The sequence below is a fragment of the Aulonocara stuartgranti genome (genome assembly GCF_965226115.1).
Source record: "Aulonocara stuartgranti genome assembly, chromosome: 8".
NCBI classification, from domain to species: Eukaryota; Metazoa; Chordata; class Actinopteri; order Cichliformes; family Cichlidae; genus Aulonocara; species Aulonocara stuartgranti.
In genome coordinates, this window is record NC_138959.1 from 29,239,254 (window position 1) to 29,260,353 (window position 21,100).

General features: G+C 41.3%; 1 protein-coding gene and 1 long non-coding RNA gene across 2 annotated transcripts; one reads left to right on the top strand and one right to left on the bottom strand.

Moving 5' to 3' along the window:
• Positions 1-1,690: 1,690 nt before the first annotated feature.
• LOC309713618 (ryanodine receptor 2-like) lies at positions 1,691-9,969 on the bottom strand. Its single transcript, XM_082545408.1, has 5 exons — positions 9,584-9,969; positions 7,091-7,155; positions 6,807-6,907; positions 5,868-5,919; positions 1,691-3,955 (listed from the first exon to the last, which is right to left on the bottom strand). Exons 1-5 carry the CDS (start codon positions 9,732-9,734, stop codon positions 3,860-3,862), a joined length of 465 nt encoding a protein of 154 aa, XP_082401534.1. The 5' UTR covers positions 9,735-9,969; the 3' UTR covers positions 1,691-3,859.
• LOC309713626 lies at positions 9,618-14,409 on the top strand. The gene is made up of 3 exons (XR_014278625.1): positions 9,618-9,647; positions 12,618-13,525; positions 14,341-14,409. It is a non-coding gene; the product is annotated as an uncharacterized lncRNA (long non-coding RNA).
• The last annotated feature ends 6,691 nt before the right edge of the window (positions 14,410-21,100 follow it).

The window sequence follows — 21,100 nt, forward strand, 5'->3', positions numbered from 1 at the left end:
AGGTGTGTTTACAATAAAAGTAATTATTATATAAGAACATCACAAAAATGCATATCATGAACTACTGAACCTTATTTGACAAGAAAGTTGTGAAATGTGTTCCATGGAATGTTAATTGTTGCTAGTTAAGTGAGATGTAACTATTACAATTTCTAAGAAACTGAAAATAGTAGCCCACAGACTGTAACACATGGCTGCTGATTTCTAACCAAAGCCACGACAAGTGTTGATCTTTAAACTTGGTTGTATAGCAGTATCAGAAATTATACAATAAAAAAAATATATTTATTCTGCATCACTCATATAGCTGAACAGAACCTGCAGCATACACTCAACCTGTTGTCTTATTAGGTCCACCGAGCAACATCTGTTGTATTCTGATGAGTAAGCTGGTGTCAATTTAAACATATTTTGTATATTTCCCCAAATGTGTTTTTATAAAGACAGATTAAATACGAAAAATTTCATTAACCTTTTAACATCCACCAACTTACTTACAGCCCACTTAAAGGTGAGGTTAGGTTACATTTTAGCTACATGCTAAACATAACATTACTGTTCTCAAGACATTACCTTAGGTCTCATACATGCATCTTACCTTCAGAATTTCTGTTATTAGACTTCAGCTGAATATATTAAATAGGTGAAAATTCCAATTGAATTTACAACCTGGTAAATATTAACTTAATGCTAACCGTACCCCTAATCTTAACTCTAAATAGGCTGTGATGGTTGTTTAGCGTTTCAACTGAACCCTTCAAGATGATGGTAACTAATGGAATTAGAAGTTCTGTAAAACAGAAAAAAAGGATTTACTGAAGGAATGTTGTACAAAACGAAATGTGGTTAAAATGTAACCTAGCCCTAAGTTTATCTACTGTACCCTGGTTTGAGGCTAGTTACAGTCAACTATGATACCTTTTGGAATTGTAACACCCCATTTTGCACAACTGAAATGTGTGCATTTCTGCTCTGGTCAACCTTCAGTCCTTCTCTTCTTCTACTTCTATAGAATATTATTCTGTGGTACTCTTAGCTTCATATGTTCTCCTCAGTTTGTATATGGTATTATTATGAAGCTACTCTTCTTGTCTAGCTTTCATAGATCCTCCCCAGCTAGATAAGGCACTGCAACCTCCCGTCCCCCCTTTCTGTCTCCTCATGCTTTGTTGTGCTATTCTAGTACTGCAGGAAACCCATCTGATTGCTCCATTCTGGCTGATTATTCCTCTTAGCTAACAAGCATGCAGCTATATCTGCAGCCATAAACTTCTAAAACAAATAAATCTCTATAGTTTGTTTATTATATTTTCTATTTGTTTTTCTTTTTTGGATTGTTTTGATATTGCTTTTTCAGAAAATCACAAGCTTTCATTAACAAATGTTACTAAGCTTTACAAAACAAAACAAAAAAACAAAGCCCTGCTAGTGGCGCCTCGAGCCTGTCGTATTCCTTACACAACAACAAAATATTGAAGATTTGGACACAATACACATTTGTTAAGCTCTTCTAATCCTGCCCAGTACTGGGGTTTGACATTGACTGACCAGCAGTTGTTCGCATTTATCACCGTGAACATGAGTGTTGAAAAATATACATCTCTGATGTCCTGTTACTACCGGCGACAAACATTAACAAAACAAACAAAAAATGCATTAAATCAATTATCAAAGACAGTAATGGATTCAATCATTTTATAAGCTATGTATTTATTTAGGTATATCAGAAAGCTGGTTGAGGATTATGAATTGTCCATGCTTTGACTTTTTTAAGTGGAGCAAAATGAACTTGATGAACATGTGGTAAGCCATGAGCATATAATTAAGGGTCCCTTCACACACAGTGCTGGCATGGTACAGTGTGTGGACACAGCATGATCAACAGTGAACTTACAGTCCGGTCCAGTGCCCAATGACAGAATGTTTTTGTTTTTTCAATTTTGCCTCTTACAACCCCACAGTGGATTTTTAATCACATGACCAAACTGTCGTTTACCTTTAATTCCAGGAGTTTAACAAAATACTGCTTTATTTATTTAGATATTACAACAATTTTTATACTTAGGTCCATAAATCCATCAGTAATTTCGGTCAGTAACTGCCTGAAGTCTAGAACCCAACAGACATCGCCAAATGTTTCTTCCCTTGAGATCCACCATCAGAGATGGTAATCTGATTACTTTTTTCAGGTAACGAGTAAAGTAAGGGATTACTATTGCAAAATCGGTAATTAGTTACTGATTACTTTTTTCAGGTAACTTGACCAACACTGTCCACCATAGGCCTTTACTTCCACTGACTTCAGTTACTGCACGTTTGTGAGTTTTTCACCATTATGTTTTTAATTTAATAAATAAAATGCATATAAATAAAACTACTGGGTTAAGATCAGGGGACTGACTTGGCTGTTGAAGAATATCTCTTGAATACTGAGAGATTCTTGGGTTTCTTTTGTGGTGAGGTCATTATCAGTTTGCTCTGACAAATGCTTTCCAACCAGTTTGGCTGAATTTGAGCAGAGTACAGCCCTGAACATTTCACAATTAATTCTGCTGTTTCTACCCAGTTCCACTGGCAGCCCCACATGCCAGTGCACTGTATCACATCTGATGGATGGTGTGTTTTGGATCATGAGCCGTTCCTTTTGTTCTCCATACTTTTCTCTTCCCATCATTCTGGTTCATGTCAGCCTAGGTTTCATCTGTTTAAAGAACTTAATACAGGACCGGGTCGACTCTTTTCAATGTTTTCTGTCAAAGTGTATTCTTGCCTTCCTCTTCTTGAGTGTAACCAGTGGTGTGTACTTTATTTGATTTTATTGACAATGATAAATTGACAGTGATAAAGGGTGTTTACTACGTGGCTAGCTTTTGAAAATATGTTTATCCTCAAGGTTTTCTTAAGCCAAAGAAATGTGATATTCCTCAATGGCCAAGTCTCTCACTTGATCTCAACCCAAAAGAGCATGCTTTTCATTTACCGAACAAAAAAGTGAAGGCAGAAGAACACAAACAAGCAGTAGCTGAAGGCAAATCAAGTATTTAGTGATCTAGATTGTTTGACTTGAGATCCACTGTGATGGTGGTATAAGTAAGTAACGTGAGAAGAACATGTGTCATTGTTCAAACACTTTGGACCAAACTGTAATCCAACTCAACACAGCAGCTCTGTTTGTGAAAATGTTCCTCATTGCACAGGGGCTTCATTCAGCTTTGTGATTGTTCTGAAGTCTCCACTTTGGTGCTGTGTTCGATTTTCATTGTCCATCGTATTCAGGTCAGCACGTCTTTAAGCTTATTGAAGTGTAGATTTGCTGCAGAGTTCTTCTTGCCAGAATAAGTCGTCAACTTGTTTGATTATTGTATCCACCACCTGTACCTTTATGAATCGTGCATTATAAACATGAAAGGCCGTAGACATGGTCATATTAAAAGTAAAACATTCTTTAGGTTTCTTGTTTTACCGTCAGTCCATTAAGCCTTTGTATTTTTTGCAAGTTACTTTGAATATAGAATAAGATGAAGCACAGAAGTCATCAGAGTGAAAAAAGTCTAGACCTGCCACCTGTCATGTATTGTACATCATATTTTCTGAAGTTTTCTATGTACAAGGTTTCAAAAGCATTCCGAACAGAGTGTGCTGAAGGCCGGGGGGTGGAGCTGGCTGTCTGGACTACAATGGCAGGGTGTGTCCCGTTGAAGAGCGTGGCCACTTGAGGAGAGATGACGCATAGAGAGGAACCCATCATTTGGTAGAATACAGCCTCCTCAGAAAAGTAATAAATGTTTGAGGGACAAGCAGAGGCCAGATGGCTGCAGTGGGCCTTTCAGAGTTAAGAGTCTGTCACTCCAAGGTCGACTCAGTTGAGCTGATCCTCATACTGTTTCCGGAAACAGTCACCAGCGGGGAAAAACTCCCAACAACGTTCCTGGTACATTTTCCATACGTAAGACTCCTTAAAGACAGAGAGGAAGAGGAAAGGAGGGTTTGCTTCATGTGTGTTACATTTAAAGTGTAATTATCACAACAGCTTTGTTCATCATGGAAATTAGTACTAGCATTGTAACCTCTAGGTACCTACTGAAATGAACAAAGCTAGCCTAGAACCCAGAGTGACATTAAAGCTGACCCCAGCCCAGCAGTCAGACCTGATCTTCAACAGGTAACAAAGGCAGTGATGTGCAGTCAGGATGCAGCGTCTGTTTCTATGTGTTCATGTTTCTAAAGCAGAATCCCTGTGGTGATCACTTTAAAGTATCTTTGTGCTGGTTTTCATCTTTGCATTGTGCTGTCGGCTTTGTGCTCATGCCTAAATACTACAAGAAAGCTCATATGTGTGCTCATTGGGATATGGATTTGTGTTGGTGCGTGGGACTGTATCCTCAGTTTTATATTGTTAAATGGTAATTATAAGACAATGTGTTTCAGGTCACGGAGAAACAGAAAAGTAATGTAACAAGTGGTGTAAAACAAAAGAATTCCTATGGTGAGTAATTAAATAACATACTATATTACTTTTAAGAAAAGTGCTCTGGGTAATATTTGTAATATGTTACTTATTTCGAATAATGACCCCAGATATGATCACAACAAAACAGGGAAATGCTTTAAACATGCACAAACATTTGACCACAAAACATGCAATTAATATGCACCGATGTAATGTCTTTGATATGCTGCTTAGACGCTCCAAGCAGAGCCAATCAGAACCCAATGAGAATCAATAAGAGAATTGATAAGTGACATCAATAGTGGTATTGAATTTGCTAAATTTGTATAAATTCTCATCCCTTACTACAAGCCGTATTTGTCTGAATCACACGTTATTTGTTCATTTGATATACTGGGGTTTAAAAGCCCCTGAGTGGACCCATAGCTCATACCACAGAAGTGAATGCTAGAAGTTAACTAAGAATAGTTTTTAGCTTCCACTTATACTTTAAAAACTGCACTTGAAGTAGCGGGAAAACTTAAAACAATTGAAAAGAAAACCAGAGTGACCAAAAGAAGGAATCCAGCAAAAGGGAGAGTAGACGATCACTACAGATGCACCCACTGACCAGCCATGGACTGGAACTGGTTGATTTCCAATGTTCTCCACCCCAATCGGTGACCAGCCAATCAGCATCCCCTGCATAAAGCCCTGCATTTTATGCATTCACAACGGGCGTTATAGGTAAATCAGACTGAGAGGCATAAACTAACATGTCAATAGTGTGAAAGCGCCTCATTGTGAGTAAAGATGCAAAGTTAGTCAAAGTAAGGTGCAGGGGGAACAACAGAATGAAATCTGAAACAACAAACCTAATCCAATGCCTTTAGTGGTGGCATTGATGAGCCCAAATGTCATAAAAACAAACATTTGAACAGCGTACTGGATCTCTCTGAGAAGTCAGAAATTAATCAAGTATAGCGTTTACTAAAAGGACTTTTTAGTTCTGAAATGCAAATAAATAACCCATTTGGCATCTTAATAAAAAATAATAATGCCTTTACTTTAAATTTATAGAAAACAGCAATAATTATAATTTACCAAATCAAAAACATTTGGATTAAAGACCACGAGCATACTGGTGAATAAGCTGTTACAGATACATAAGAAATAACTTTGGTAATTACAAATGCTCTTAATTTAGGGCACCTAAATTTGTTAAGCACTTGCTTATGGACATAAAGAAAGAAACTATTAAGATTAGCTCAAAAACAGTGTGATTTTCCATGTTCCATACTGAGGCTTTAACAATGTTAGCAGCCATTAAAAAACTGTTAGAAACACTTAGAGAGAGTTTGAAGCTAAACTGTACTGACCACGTAACAGGATGACAGTCTTGTATATTTACTGGCAGAGAGATTGGAAAGGTGCTTACCTGGCCTGTGTGCTCTGTTTCGTCTTTGTTGATGAGATACATCAGAAAGAATCTGAAGCACACACACACACAGACACAGTTGTTAGAAAACACAAACAGTATTATCATTGCATATATCAGTCACACAGCATCAGTGCCAGAGGTTACAGTGGCACTTGCTGGTTGGAGGCAGTTGTGTATTCTTAACTTGCCTGTGTGGGTTCTCTCAGGCTTCCTGCCACATTCAAAGGACATGTTTGTTAGCTTAATTGGTGATTCTGGCCATAGCTGTGAATGTGCATGTGAATTGTTGTCTTCTGAGAGACTAACAACCTGTCCAGGGTTTGCCCCACATCTCTCCTAATGACAGCTTGGACTTTACAACAATTTTAAGAAACTTGTACATAAACCAATATACCAAGAAATGAGGGCTGGCTCAAGACACAGTACTGTATTTAGGGTTAAAGTCAACAGACATTTGAAATTTTGGTTGTATTTTCTATTACAGCTCAGTAATAAAGTGGGAAGGGTAACAAGGCAAAGACAAGAACGTAACGTGGTTCTTGAGTCCTAAGTCATTAGGACTCAATTACCAAAGTAACAAGCACTTAATATCCAAGTAGTATCATGGTAGCAACTGTGGTTACAGTTGAGTAATACCACACTGAAATGTATGTAACTGGATAATAAGTGTCCAAACACTGGGGATAATAATGTGGAAACACACCTCAGTGTAACACAAATGCTGTGGTACAAAACAAGCCAGGACAAATATCATAGATATCATCGCCCACCTGAGATTGGGGACCAAGCCCCAAGTACACCAAGATTGGGTACCTATCTTTCATTAACTGACCTGAAAGACTGTGTACTATGTAGGTGTGATGATCTATGATGATGTAGGTGGTAAAAGGTACAATAACACACACAGAAATACAGACACTCTCCAGACGTACTTACAGGTAGTTGGCTAAGTTGTGCTCCTGTAGAGTGTGCGTTTCAAAGCCGTGTGGCACGGTGTCAAAGTAGTCATTACCTATTCCACAGATAAAACATTTGGTCTGCAAGAGAAACACGTGATAGTTAGGTGGTTGTCATTTATTGTAACCTATTGGCAATCTTCATCTATGCCTCTGTTGGAGGTACAGCTATACAAAACAAAAGAACCACAAAATCTATATTTTTACATGTTCATATGCCTGAATTTAAAAAAAACTGCATTGAACTGTTGTGTGTGTTTTCACCTCCATGTCTTCTTTCACTTGTTCCTGCTGATCCCTCAGCTCTCCAAAAGCATCAATGATTAACCCTAGGATTTCAGAGAAGGTGGAGCTTAAACATGCTGGTCCACATTATTACACTGAATACAACAATAGATATGAAAACCACAGGCTATCTACTATATCTACTATAATACTTCTAAAGGAGTCTTTTTTGCTATTCAGTTACATTCTCTATATTACGTCCAAAGTGTGTATGTCCCTATAGGGAAGGATATAAACACTAAAGACAAAGCCTACACAGATGCAAAATCCTGAATGTTCCAGGACCCATCATATTTTAAAAGCCTCATAATATCATATTAATCCAACTGAGCACTGTAGTGTCAGAATGTAAGCCAACACTTGGTTTGTTTCCAAAAGTAGAATGGGAGGTAGAGCCCTCAGCTCTAACCAACTCTTCTCCAATGAAACCAGCTTCCAGTCTGGGTTCCTGAGACAGACACCCTACTTTTACGATTAGGCCCCAAACTTTTGTTTTTGACAAGCTTAGTTATCATCATTGTCAATATGTGTGGCAGAGGGAAATAATTATTTGGTCCCTACTCAGTTTCTACTACCACTAACGTTTCTCACTGGAAAAGAAATGAACAGTCTCTAATTTTTATGGTAGTTACATTTTAATGGAGAGAGAAAGAATATCAACCTAAAATCTAAAATTTCATTGAAGTTATGGATTGGTTTGCATATCACTGAGTGAAACAGATGTTTAATCCCCAACCAAAATATGACTTTGCACTTGGTGAAGAAACCCTTGTTGGCACACACAGTGTTAAGGCATTTCTTTTAGGTGATCACCAGGTTTGCACATCTTACGAGTGATTTTGGCCCATCCCTCTTTACAGAAATTCTTCAGATTACTTGGCTCCTTCTTGGGAATTCAAAGCCTCCACAGATTTCTGTAGTCTATTGATACTAGATAGTGGAAAAGGGGTGGGATTAAATAAGCATATGCTTCTTCCTGCTCCTTTTTGAACATGAACGTTATTTGGAGTTGTGGTTGCTCGTTTTCCTTTTGTTTTGCTTTGTTCATTTGTCTCTTTTAATTCTATTTTGTTGTACTTTTTCAACATGTTCAAAATAAAGATTCAATCAATCAATCAATTTTCTATTGGACTGAGCTCTGCAGACTGGCTCGGCCACTCCATGGAAGGCAGCACAACTAATGTGCTGCTTCTTCTTCCGCCACTGGTCCGTTGCCTTGGTGGTATATTTTAGTTCACTTTCATGCAAGAAGACCCATCTAAACCCATCTTAGGTGTTCTGATTGAGAGTTTACAGTACAGTACACCCTCTTCTGTGGAACCAGCTTCCAGTTTGGATTCAGGAGACAGACACTATCTCTACTTTTAAGATTAGGCTTCAAACTTTCCTGTTTGATAAAGCATATAGTTAGTGCTGGACCAGGTGACCCTGAATCCTCCCTTAGTTACCGTGTTGCACTGTTTCTTCTTTAGTGACCTTTTTCTCTCACTTTGTGTTTGTACACCGCTCTGCATTTAATTATTAGTTACTTTTAATCTCTGGCTCTCTTTCAAAGCACGTCTTTGTCCTGCCTTCCTTCCCCCAGCCCAATCGTGGCAGATGGCCGCCCTCCCTGAGCCTGGTTCTGCTGGAGGTGTCCTTCTGTTAAAAGGGAGTTTTTCCTTCCCAGAGTGGTTCCTCGTAGGAGGGTCATATGATTGTTGGGGTTTGCGCTTGTTTTTTTGTATTATTGTAGATAAAAGGCACACTGTGGAAGATAGGCAGAGTTTAATAATAAGTAATATTTACGTTTTTTTATGGGAAGAGGAGGATTTTAAATTCAGTTCTGAACTTAACAGGGAGCCAATGAAGAGACGTTAGTATGGGAGAAATACAATATATCTAGTTCCTGTCAGGACTCTTGCTGCAGCATTGTGGATTAGCTGAAGGCTTTTCAGTGAGTTTTTAGGACATCCTGACAATAATGAATAGTCCAGCCTAGAAGTAATAAATGCACGAAATAGTTTTTCAGCGTCACTCTGTGACAGAATATTTCTAGTTTTAGAGATGTTGTGCAAAGAAAGCAGTCCTATATTTTGTTTAGTATGCACATATCCTTTCCCCAGAGTTCGTATCTGGTTAGGCACTATGTTTCATTGAAGTTTTTAAGGCCAAGTACAATAAGCTCAGTTTTATCTGAATTTACAAGCAGGAAACTGTTTAAGGTGGTGTTCAAGTGTACTCCACTTTGGAGAGACGTCGCGATTATTTAGTCTAGTCAATTTGAAATAAACAGAACAACCAAAATATTGGAAACCAAACAGAACCAGAAATGATTGCTCTCAAAATAATTATACATTTGAATCACCACTTCCTGTGGTGTTTACTCTACTTTACAATATTAGAATGTATTCATTTGGCTAATAGTTGCCTAATTAACTGCTTGTGTTTCCATTAAACTGTTTGTGTGCATGTATGTGTAGGATGCCTCACCCTGGATGATAGCCAGGAGGATTACAATGACAAAGAAGAAGAAAGTGATGTCAAAGATGATCCGGTAGATTTCGTACTCATCACCAGCTGGATCCTCGATCTGGTCACCAATTCCTCCACCTGCTCGCACTCCCACATACATGTGGAACATGTAACACTGAGGAACAGAGAGAGATACACAGGAAGGGGGGTACAGGGGTAACAGAGGTCAAATCTTTTGCATTGGGTTTTTAATGGGCAGAACCATGACTGTCACAAACAGCTTGAACACACTAATGTTTCTGAAACATCAGAAGACATGACATCTGTAAGTCTCTTTGCAGTAAAACAGGCATGATTCTAGTCACTGTAGAGGTCCAGTAACATTTTGAAAAATCATTGTTAGTGAATGCAGTTCACAGTGCCCTCAACTCTGCAGGTTACAAAGAAGCCATATGTGAATATGATCTAGAAACGCTGCTGTCTACCTTCTGCGGACCAAAGCTCATTAAACCAGGGACCGAGGGAAAGTATAAAGCATGTTCTGTGGTTGGACAAATAAATATTTTAAATTCTTTTTGGATGATGCATCCTCCAGACTACAGAGGAAACCAAATCAATGCTGAAAGGTGTGTTCAGTTTTTAGGAGAGCATATGCTTCCATCCAGATTTCTTCATGAAGGCGTTGCAAAACAATGCGAAACCACAAAAAAAGTTTTCTTCTATCTTAGCAAGGCAGAGCTATTAATGCATCAGTAACAACACAGCGCAATGTTTGTGTTAAAAGCACCGCAGCACATTCGCAGACAGAACCTGCCCGGTGCTGTGCATATGGCTTATGTAGCGAGTCATAAATAAACAGCTGTAGCAGCACAGATCACAGGTTTTACAGTTTTACTAATGTTTATATACAGTGGTTCCATGTTGGATGGTTAAGTTGGGCTGATTAAGGCTGTTGGTTGATGCGATGTTCAGAGCTGGAAATCTGACTTGAGGGGACACTGAAAAATTCAGGAAATTCCGACTTCTGCTTTCACATGGAACGCACCATCTGACCATTTTTTGCTACTATAAGCCTTATTGTAAGGAAGGAGACCAATCTTGCTAGGGCAGTGCCATTCATTAGTGCATCTCACCATCCTACTAAGCGCCTGTCACCTTCTTGAACTACAGACAGGCCGAGCTGCAACACTTAGCCCCTAATAGGAGACAAAAGAGCTCTATGGAATGCAATGGGTGGCTGACTATAGGGGATTAGTGTGTGTTTGTGTGTCCTGAAATTTCCGGGTGACAGAAGGCTTCCTTCTACCCTCAGAAAATACCATAGAGCCCTTATATAGTATTTCTTTCAGATGGCTTAGCAGCAGAAAACATTCTCATCTAAGCTGAGTCTGTTTGTACTTGGCATGTCTCTCATCACTGACAAGATGGTCTAATGTTTGGCTTTGCGATACACTTATCTTTCACCCCGACTCACACTGACCTGCATTAATGACACAGGTGCTTATGTATAGGTAATGGCTTACACTTCCAACATTTAAATTCATCATAATTGTTCCATTTCTGTTTCATGGCCACATCTTTGGTTAGACTTTACTATGTCACAAAGTTGTCTCTTTTAAACTGGCTAAACAATGGAAGCTTGTGCTGCATAGGTAAGGTAGGTAGGCACCGCTATCATGAAACTGGTATATCAGCTGATTCTGATACTCCAAATGCCCTTATCCAGCTCACCAATTTTGGATAGACTTCCTGGAGCCAAATAAGGTAACCCCCAAAGACAGTCTTAAATTGAGCTTAAATCACAGTAAAGGCTCAGGTTAGTAACATATAATTATTTATATTACTTGCACTGTTGCTATTCCCAAAAACGTAATAGATGCCTGAAAAAGAAGCGGACAAAATAAGTAATCTTCTTACTGCCTGAGGGTAACACTGCCGAGACTAAAACTACTGACTCAAAGCTCTCTGTCCATAAATGGAAGTGTGTGCTCTTTACAGACAGCAAAAAATGAAGTTTTAGTGAGACAAACTTGATGGGAGCAACTTCCCACAGCCAAGAAAGTGAACTGCAGCAGTGCATACCAGACATCCCAGTATTAGCTTGGGTACAAAAAAGTATTTGAGTCATCCTGAGAAGCCTCACAGGTGTTTTTTCATTTATGAATAATGGCTCTCACCCATCATTCAGTGGAATCCTAAAAGCCTTAGACATGGCTTTGTAACCTTCTATGATAGACGACAGATTGACAGATGATACTAGATGACAGACAGACTGATAGAGGTCAGTTACTTTGTTTCTCATCTCTTTCTGAGTTTCTTTATATTCTGGCTCATCAAACTGAAGGGCCCATACAAACAGGACCCCCTCAAACTGACTTTTAGTTTTAGTCACCTTGTTTTCCAGCAAATTAACTGTTCTGTCACTAGTTATAAACTAGGAAATTAGCATAAACTAATGTAAGTGCATCCAACCTAATGACATCCTGCTCTGAACAGGCACAGGATGGTGCTAAACATGTTCTAAAACCTTTCAATTTAAACAATTTTTTATTAAATCCAGTTTCACAGACAGTGTTAAATCTAGGACCGATTCTGAGAGCAGGGCTCCATGGTGTAAGTTAGTATTTATATATGTAATGTTTCCATTTTAAGGCCGACTCTATAGCCCTGTTCTTTCATTTTAGATAACTTAAAGAACAGGGCTATAGACAACCATGAACAATTACTCTCTGGATGTTAGGGACCAAATCAGCCGCTGTAAACTGGCAGGACTTTAATGCCACCACAGCAGATTGCATCACAGTTTTGCAGCTGGGTGCGGTGATGGATAGGATGTTACGTCACTTCATCCCTCACGACAACAACACATCTGAGATGCACACTGACATTTCAGAGAGTAAGCTGAATGTTTATTCTTTAACCTGTTGCATTACAAGGCTTGAAAATTCTGTTTTCTGTGTTATCTGTCTTTATCTGTATCGCTAATGCACACGCAGACTTATATAAACACCAACGTGATAAACTCGAACCGCTCTTTTGTATCTCTGAACAGATTGCAAGTGTTTCCTGTTGGGTTGTTACTGTCAGAACCATGAAGACCGCCTCACCCTAGAGGAAGTTCAGAATCATCCCTGGCTCAAATGACTTATTGATGCCAAGCAAAACAGGTTTACAGAGCAGAAGCTCTAACAGAGAAGTATTTGGTCACATTCAAAAGCTATGGCACATTGCTGTCCATGTTCTTCATTTCTATCTTTTTTACAAGGCCCGCCCCTCTGGAAGCACAAGAGCAAGTGGGCCATGAGATCACAGTGGAACTTCCATTCAGTCTTTAGTCTTGCTCCCATTGTATTTTCCAACATGGAAAATACCCCACCCACCCCCAGCAATCCGTGGAAAGGGGATCTCTCTCTGAATTGCCTTTCCCGAGGTTTCTTCTCAAGTTTTTGAGGAGTTCGTCTTCTTAGAGAGCTTGTGCTGCGTTAAAAACTGTTGCTACTATCAACCTGAGTTATGAATACAGTTGTGGTCTAATGCTTTGTCAGTGGTACAAAGTTTGCGTTTGCGCACTTTGCCACTTCAGCCTGTATTTAGAGCCACAACTGTATACACAACAGACCGAACATGCTCAGCTTTGCCAAAGCTCGCAGGAATTGGAGTTTAATTTGATCAATTAATTATTTCTGAATCAACTTAACAAAACATGGGCAAATGTAAAGAAATTTATCAATCAGGGAATTAGTAGCAACATTAATTGGACAATCTAAATTTGTTGGTTAATTATTAAATGAATCTGGATAACTCATCCTGCATCTCCTGTGTGTTTATGTCATTGATATTGATTTATTAATGATCATTTGTTTGTACTAATGCGTCACAATTTCCTTGAACGTTAAAGGGTCTGGATTTCTTCTCTTAGGTGCCTCAGTGGGATCATCCTGTCCTGTCATACTAAGAAATGTGAGTTTTTCATTGCTTCACCTGCACAAAATACCTAGGCACAAAAAATGGTCCAGCTCTCTCACGCTGTCCTGTTGTATAAGGCGCACAACATTCACCGCGATGAGAGGATAACTTTTGTCACTGCTCCTGTCCTTGATCCTCTGAGCCACTTAAACACCAAACTACTTGTGCGCTGTGTGGGCTTTTCTAATGGTTGTGCTAAGGAGTCCTTTCCCTCCCATCAGTTGCAGAATGCACTCAGAGTTGTACAACACTGGTGTAAATGTCAAGATGATGCAACTTTGAACATATTTAGGTCAAAAGACTTTTGACTAAAGTAAGAAGAAAAGTGAATCTAACAAATAATATGAATTGGTGTTAAATAGTTACTAGTTACTAGACAGTAACTAGCCCAGGGGATGCTAATCAACTGCCAAGGAATATTAGTGACTAACTTATTGATGCTAGTTAATAGCTTAGGTATTCTATGTGGTAACCTGGCAAGTAATCACTTGCCTTAAAAGTCTCGCCAGTCCTCTAGGGACACTTGTTGGTGGTATTTATTTGTTCATGTTACAGGCCTTGCTGTAGTGGGCGTGACCACAGATTACAATCCTGTAAAACAGGAGACATAATGAACAGAGGAAATCTGTTCTTGTTCAGTTTCCCTTACAGGTGAGGTGACTCTGGGTTGCTCTGACATATAATATGTGTATTTGTTTTCTGGGCTCTCTCTGGATTCCTCTGCGGCTGATATGTTGCTCTCAGATTCACTGTTTGATGCTGAGCTTGTGGTGATACTCTAAGACAGTACTGTACTCTGGCTGTTTCAGAGTTTTCACAGTCACTGCTTTCAGGCGTCTCCATCCAGTCACGTCTCCCAACACGATGACTTCTTTTCTTTTGGTTCCCTCTACGTGGAAGTGGTCCCCCAGTGGTCAACAGGTAGGTCTTGCACGAGGTGTAGGAGATTTCTATGAAGTAAACACATTACGTCTCTGAACACATTTTGTAAATGGGACTGTCACTCACTTGTTGTTTGACGACATACACAGTTTGCTCCCAGTAAGGTCTCAATTTTCCAGGTCCTCCCCTCTCACTCATGTTACAGACTAGGACACTGTCTCACCAGGTTGGAGAGTGACTGTGTTCTGTGTGTGATGATCATAGTTCTTCTTACCCCTTGCACTAGAGTGCTGGCTGTTCTCAGCTGCAGTACGATAAGCCTCTTCCATCCACAAAGCCCACTCTTTTGCATAGCTCTGAGGTGTTTCAGTCCCATCTCTGGCTAACAGGCCAAAAATTAAGTCTACTAGGAGATGGGGGTGTCGACCAAACATGAGGTAGTGGGATGAAAAGCCTGTTGCCTCATGCCTGGTGCAGTTGTATGCATGTACTATCTGAGGCAGATGCTCTTTCCAGCTGCTCTTTGCCTGCAGATGCTCTTAAGAGTGGCTTCTCCTTAAGCACTAGGAAACGATATTGTGCTGGCAGCACAAGCTGCCTTCGCTGAGCCGCTGTACGATGTTGCAGCGGATTTTCCATATGAAGCTTTCCCCACTCGTGCATAAGCTTTCTCACAGGGCCACTGGCTCTCCTTCTGCCATCATTCGTTATTACTGATTTTGTTTCTTTCAGTTTGATAAGTACTGATAGAGGGATCCTTCCTTTGGGATTTTACCAGGTCACTGTGACAGGCTGCAATGGTGACATGTTCACAAGGCAGCGACATATGCAGCATCTTGTCTCTTTGCAGACTCACAACCCTCCCATGTAGCCTGAATGGCCTCTCTCGTCAGCTCTTCAGTACACTTTGTGAAGTAGGTGTCAATGTCAAGTGGAAACCGAGAGAATGAGTCTCGGTTCACCTTCCCCAGCATGACATTTGACATCAAACCTGAAATCTGCCAGCTCACCTACCCAGCGGTGACCTACTGCATTCGCCTTTGCAGTACTCATCACTTATGTGAGGGGATTATTGTCTGTATAGACCAGTGGTCGCATGTGGCTCTTTCATCCTTATACTGCAGCTCCGCGTAGCTTGGGACAATAAATGATAAGTATTTAATTGAAGTGTATTTTACTTTTTTAAATTGTAGTTCTAAACTGGAAGATTATTGTGATCTTGAAATATTAAAATAAAGTTATATTGAAGTTATATATCAAAATATGCGTCACATAACGTGGAAGCCGGTGTACCTGCCAAAACGCCGTGCATTTATCAAGACTTTCAACCCCGGGTAGGCCAAGTATGGAGAAATGTAAGAAAAGAAAAATATCTGAAGAAAATAGAACATTTAATGATGCCTGGGCAGATTCATTTGCATTTACGTCTGACAAGAGTGGCCTACCAGTATGCCTAATTTGTGGAGAGAGACTGGCTAACAATAAAAGGTCAAATGTCAAAATTCAATTCAATTCAATTTTATTTATATAGCGCCAAATCACAACAAAAGTTGCCTCAAGGCGATTCATAGATACAGAGAAAAACCAACAATCATATGACCCCTATGAGCAAGCACTTTGGTGACAGTGGGAAGGAAAAACTCCCTTTTAACAGGAAGAAACCTCCGGCAGAACCAGGCTCAGGGAGGGGCGGGGCCATCTGCTGCGACCGGTTGGGGTGAGAGAAGGAAGACAGGATAAAGACATGCTGTGGAAGAGAGACAGAGGTTAATAACAGATATGATTCAATGCAGAGAGGTCTGTTAACACATAGTGAGTGAGAAAGGAAAAACTCAACGCATCATGGGAATCCCCCGGCAGCCTACGTCTATTGCAGCATAACTAAGGGAGGATTCAGGGTCACCTGGTCCAGGCCTAACTATATGCTTTAGCAAAAAGCAAAGTTTGAAGCCTAATCTTAAAAGTAGAGATAGTGTCTGTCTCCTGAATCCAAACTGGAAGCTGCAAGTTTTGTGGCCGCTCAGGAAATAGTCAGGCGTGGGAAGTCGTTCACGGACAGAGAATATATGAAGAAATCATTTATTAAGATTTCAGAACATCTCTTCGCTGATAGCACTAAAATGCCAGACACGGGGGGAGGACATCTGTGAGACTGTGATGATTGTTTAAGAGTCAAAGAAATAAAAACAAGCCACCTAGTGTCAGTGGCTACTGATGGGGCACCTAGTATGACTGGAGGGCACAGGGGCTTTGTGGCTCGACTTTTCTGAGCTGGAACAGCCAGAGTGGCGAAAGAGCTGCACTTTGTGGACATTACAGCGAACCTGAAGAAGCTGAATACAACTCTTCAGGGGAGAGGAGGCACAGTGTTACACATGCTGGAGGAGGTGTTAGCGTTTGAGTGCAAACTGACAGTTTTAACCAGAGATTCACAGAGAGGCACACTGTTTCACTTCCCCTCTTTAAGGGAGTTCAAACAAGCTTACAAGGTAATCAATTCAGAGCATTTGCAGTCTGCAATTACCACAATTATTTGGGAAATAATTCCACGAATTCAGAGAGGAAAAACCCACATTATCCTTCCCCGTCACTCCCCTGAACATCGATCCATCCCTGTTAAATGTGACTGGATTTTCAGGTGTAAGTCAACCTGATCTGGAGCTGGAGCTGGCTGACATAGCTGATAAAGATATGAGGGTGTCCGAATTCAAACGCTTGACAGAGGATCTTGAAGATGTTGCCCATCAGAAGGCCACTCTTGTTCCATCCATCCATCCATCTTCATCCGCTTATCCGAGGTCGGGTCGCGGGGGTAGCAGCCTAAGCAAAGAGGTCCAGACCTCCCTCTCCCCAGCCACCTCCTCCAGCTTGTCCGGGGGAATACCAAGGCGTTCCCAGGCCAGCCGAGAGATATAATCTCTCCAGCGTGTCCTGGGTCTGCCCCGGGGCCTCCTCCCGGTGGGACATGCCTGGAACACCTCGCCCAGGAGGCGCCCAGGGGGCATCCTTGCCAGATGCCCGAACCACCTCAGCTGGCTCCTTTCGATGTGGAGCAGCAGCTGCTCTACTCTAAGCCCCTCCCGGATGGCCGAACTTCTCACCCTATCTCTAAGGGAGAGGCCAGCCACCCTTCGGAGGAAGCTCATTTCCGCCGCTTGTATCCGCGATCTCGTTCTTTCGGTCACTACCCACAGCTCGTGGCCATAGGTGAGGGTAGGGACGTAGATCGACCGGTAAATTGAGAGCTTCGCTTTTACACTCAGCTCCCTCTTCACCACGACTGACCGGTGCAGTGTCCGCATTACTGCAGCCGCAGCCCCAATCCGTCTGTCGATCTCCAGCTCCCTTCTCCCATCACTCGCGAACAAGACCCCGAGATACTTGAACTCCTCCACTTGGGGCAGGAACTCATCACCGACCCGGAGTGGGCACTCCACCCTTTTCCGGCTGAGAACCATGGCCTCAGATTTGGAGGTGCTGATCCTCATTCCCACTGCGTTACACTCGGCTGCGAACCGCTCCAGTGCGAGCTGGAGGCCCTCACCCGATGAAGCCAACAGAACCACATCATCCGCAAAAATCAGAGATGAGATTCTGAGGCCACCAAAGCGAAAGCCCTCCGCCACTTGGCTGCGCCTAGAAATCCTGTCCATAAAAATTATGAACAGAACCGGAGACAAAGGGCAGCCCTGGCGGAGCCCATCACCCACCGGGAACGAGTCCGACTTATTGCCGGCAATGCGAACCAAGCTCTTGCAACGGTTGTATAGGGATTGAATGGCCCGTAGCAATGGGCCAGACACCCCATACTCGCGCAACACCTCCCACAGGACGCCCCGAGGGACACGGTCGAATGCCTTCTCCAGGTCCACAAAACACATGTAGACTGGTTGGGCAAACTCCCATGCACCCTCAAGTATCCTCGAGAGGACAAAGAGCTGGTCCAGTGTTCCGCGACCAGGACGAAAACCGCATTGTTCCTCCTGTATCCGAGGTTCGACTAGCAGACGAACCCTCCTCTCCAGCACCCTGGCATAGACTTTCCCGGGGAGGCTGCCAAGACTGGCAATAGGCCACTCTTGTTCAGAATCACAAATGGAGTGATACGGAGAACCTTCCAAGACTGGACAAACTCGTGTTGGAAATATGGAATGCCATCCCCGACACATAAACATGAAGAAATATGCATTTGGAGTCCTGTCGATCTTCAAATCCACACACGTATGTGAGCAGCTATTCTCCACCATGAACTATGTTACAAACAAACACAGCTCACGCCTCACAGACGACAGCTTACAGTCCTGCGTAAATGAAAGTGACTTTGCAACGCCCCGATTTGCAGACGCAGGTTCAGGAGCAGAAGTCCCATTAACCAGGTCAAATAAATAATGATGCAGATATTTTGCAAATATGTATTTTTCATTGTTTAGTGACATATTTGCTGTTTTCCAATTTATTTTTAAAATTCAGGTCAAGGCTCCGCTACATGCTCTACAAGTCCAAAGGCAATATAAGGATGACGGCTCATCGCATTTTTTGTTTGCTACATGGATAATTAAGTTCAGCTTTTTCCTTCATTTGAAGGAGACCTTCAACTCGGACTGTTTCCTTTTTGTTATAATTTTTTCAAGAAGTTCAAAATGTGTTCATTACTTCAATAAAACATAATTTTCTCTGTAGCACTTCATGGATTTTATAAGCAACACACTATAGTTGCTTATACAAAGGATAAAGGTAAAAAACTATATATACAGTGTTATCTTCATTTTACATGTCAAAAAGTATTTGTGGCTCCCAGTGTTTTCTTTTCCGTTCAAACTGTAAAGTTACAATTATAAATCATCTTCAGTGTTGGGGTTGGACTCAGGACGAGGGCTTCAATCATTTCTGTTTAGGTTAATGCTGACACCTGGTGGATACTTAATAATAATGGTGAGTAGATGCATTTGAACATGAAGGTAATGTAGGAACTCAGTCAGGTCTGAGCCATCGGTGAATTTATTATTATTTATTTATTGCATAGGCTCAGATTAAACCCACATGCAGTTCACGTAGAAATTAGTGTTCAGTTATGTTTGAATCAGTGGACTTTGAGGAGTTTTTATTACAAAAAAAGTCCAAATACTTTTACTGAACAGTGTTTGGCTTGCCTCTACTCCCAGAGCTGAACACAGAAGCATATGAGTACGTTCTGTTGTTACACTGACATGTTTAGAGGTTCACAGCAGTCTGTGTTTAATTGTATGTGTGTTTCTAAAAGGGACACGGATCAATTATCTGCTGTTCGTCACCACTTTCAAAGATATTTGTTTGAAAGGCCCAGTGTGTGCCTTTCAAACAAAGATGAACCTTAGCAGAGAAAGACGCAAAAAGTGTTTGCAGATAATCTACAAAGCACAAAGTGAAAGCAGGTTGACTACATACCGCAGCGCCGATGAAAAGTTTAAGATTCTACTAGAAATAGAGGCTCAAGATATGAACTTGCTGATGGACTGTGTGCTTCATACCCATCTGATTTAGATCAGAAGTTAGCTGATGAAATGACCCAAATTGTCCAATGCTACAAATTTTGTTGAAACATAACCTGCAACTATCTTTTCCAAATGTGTTTGTAGCCTTGGTATATGTTTTGACTCTGCCTGTAATAAACTGCGAAGGAGAAGACTGATTTCACCCATGACAAGATTTAGAAACAAACTGAGAATTGTGGCCATCAGAGTGTGAGCTTGTTAGGAACTTTATCTATTTATTTATTTATTTTTGCCTGTCCCGTTTGGCTCTTTTGCCATCAGAATTATTGTCTAAAGGCAAAGAAAGATGCCCAACGAATTTACTTTACCAAATGGACCATCCCAGCCTTGCCGTAATGGTCTATTTGATTCACCTTTTATTGTTTATTTTATTTTATTTTATTTTATTATAACCTGCTAAATACGGGACAGATTTGGCTGGGGAAAAAGAAAGAGGGAAAGAAAAACAGCGGGGAAGAGGGACGGGGATAAAGGGCAAAAAACAAAAACCAACAAAATAAGCAAACAAAAAATACATCTATCAATCACCTGTTGAGAAAGAAAAAAGAGAAAACAAGCAGAAGAAAAAAAAGAGCAACATAATAAACAACATCATGATGATCTATAGGAATATAACAGTAAATACTAAATATTAAACATTATTGTGCAGCACATAAGATCAACAGAACACAGTGTGCTTTGAGGTAGGAGCCAAAAATGTTGTAGTTTGTGGGTGTGATCACCCGTGTGTACACCTGTGAGCATGGACGCGCTTGTATTTAAAAGGTTCCTTCATGTAATGATCTGCTAGAGGGTGTGGGGGGAGCCACAGCCCCGTCCTCCAGGGCATGAAGCAGGTATGGAGGAGATCAAAACTCCAGACATCCAGAGGCCCCCAGAACACAAGAGACCAAGGAAGACCAACAGAGGGGCAGCCGCGCCACTGTCCCAGAAAGAGCTGAGGAGAGTCCCAGATGAGGGCTCACTCAGCAGCCGCGGAGCAGAAGCCAGGGGGAGTTGCAGTGACGCGCCCGTGAGCTCCGCCGGCAGCCAGCTGTGCCTGAGTGACCGAGCCCCAGGCCGAGAGGCCGAGGGCACCCCACCCCCGAAGTGGCCCGAGCGAGCCCCAGGCTCCAGCCCCCAACAAGCAGCCACCAAGGAGTGAGCCGGTGAGTAC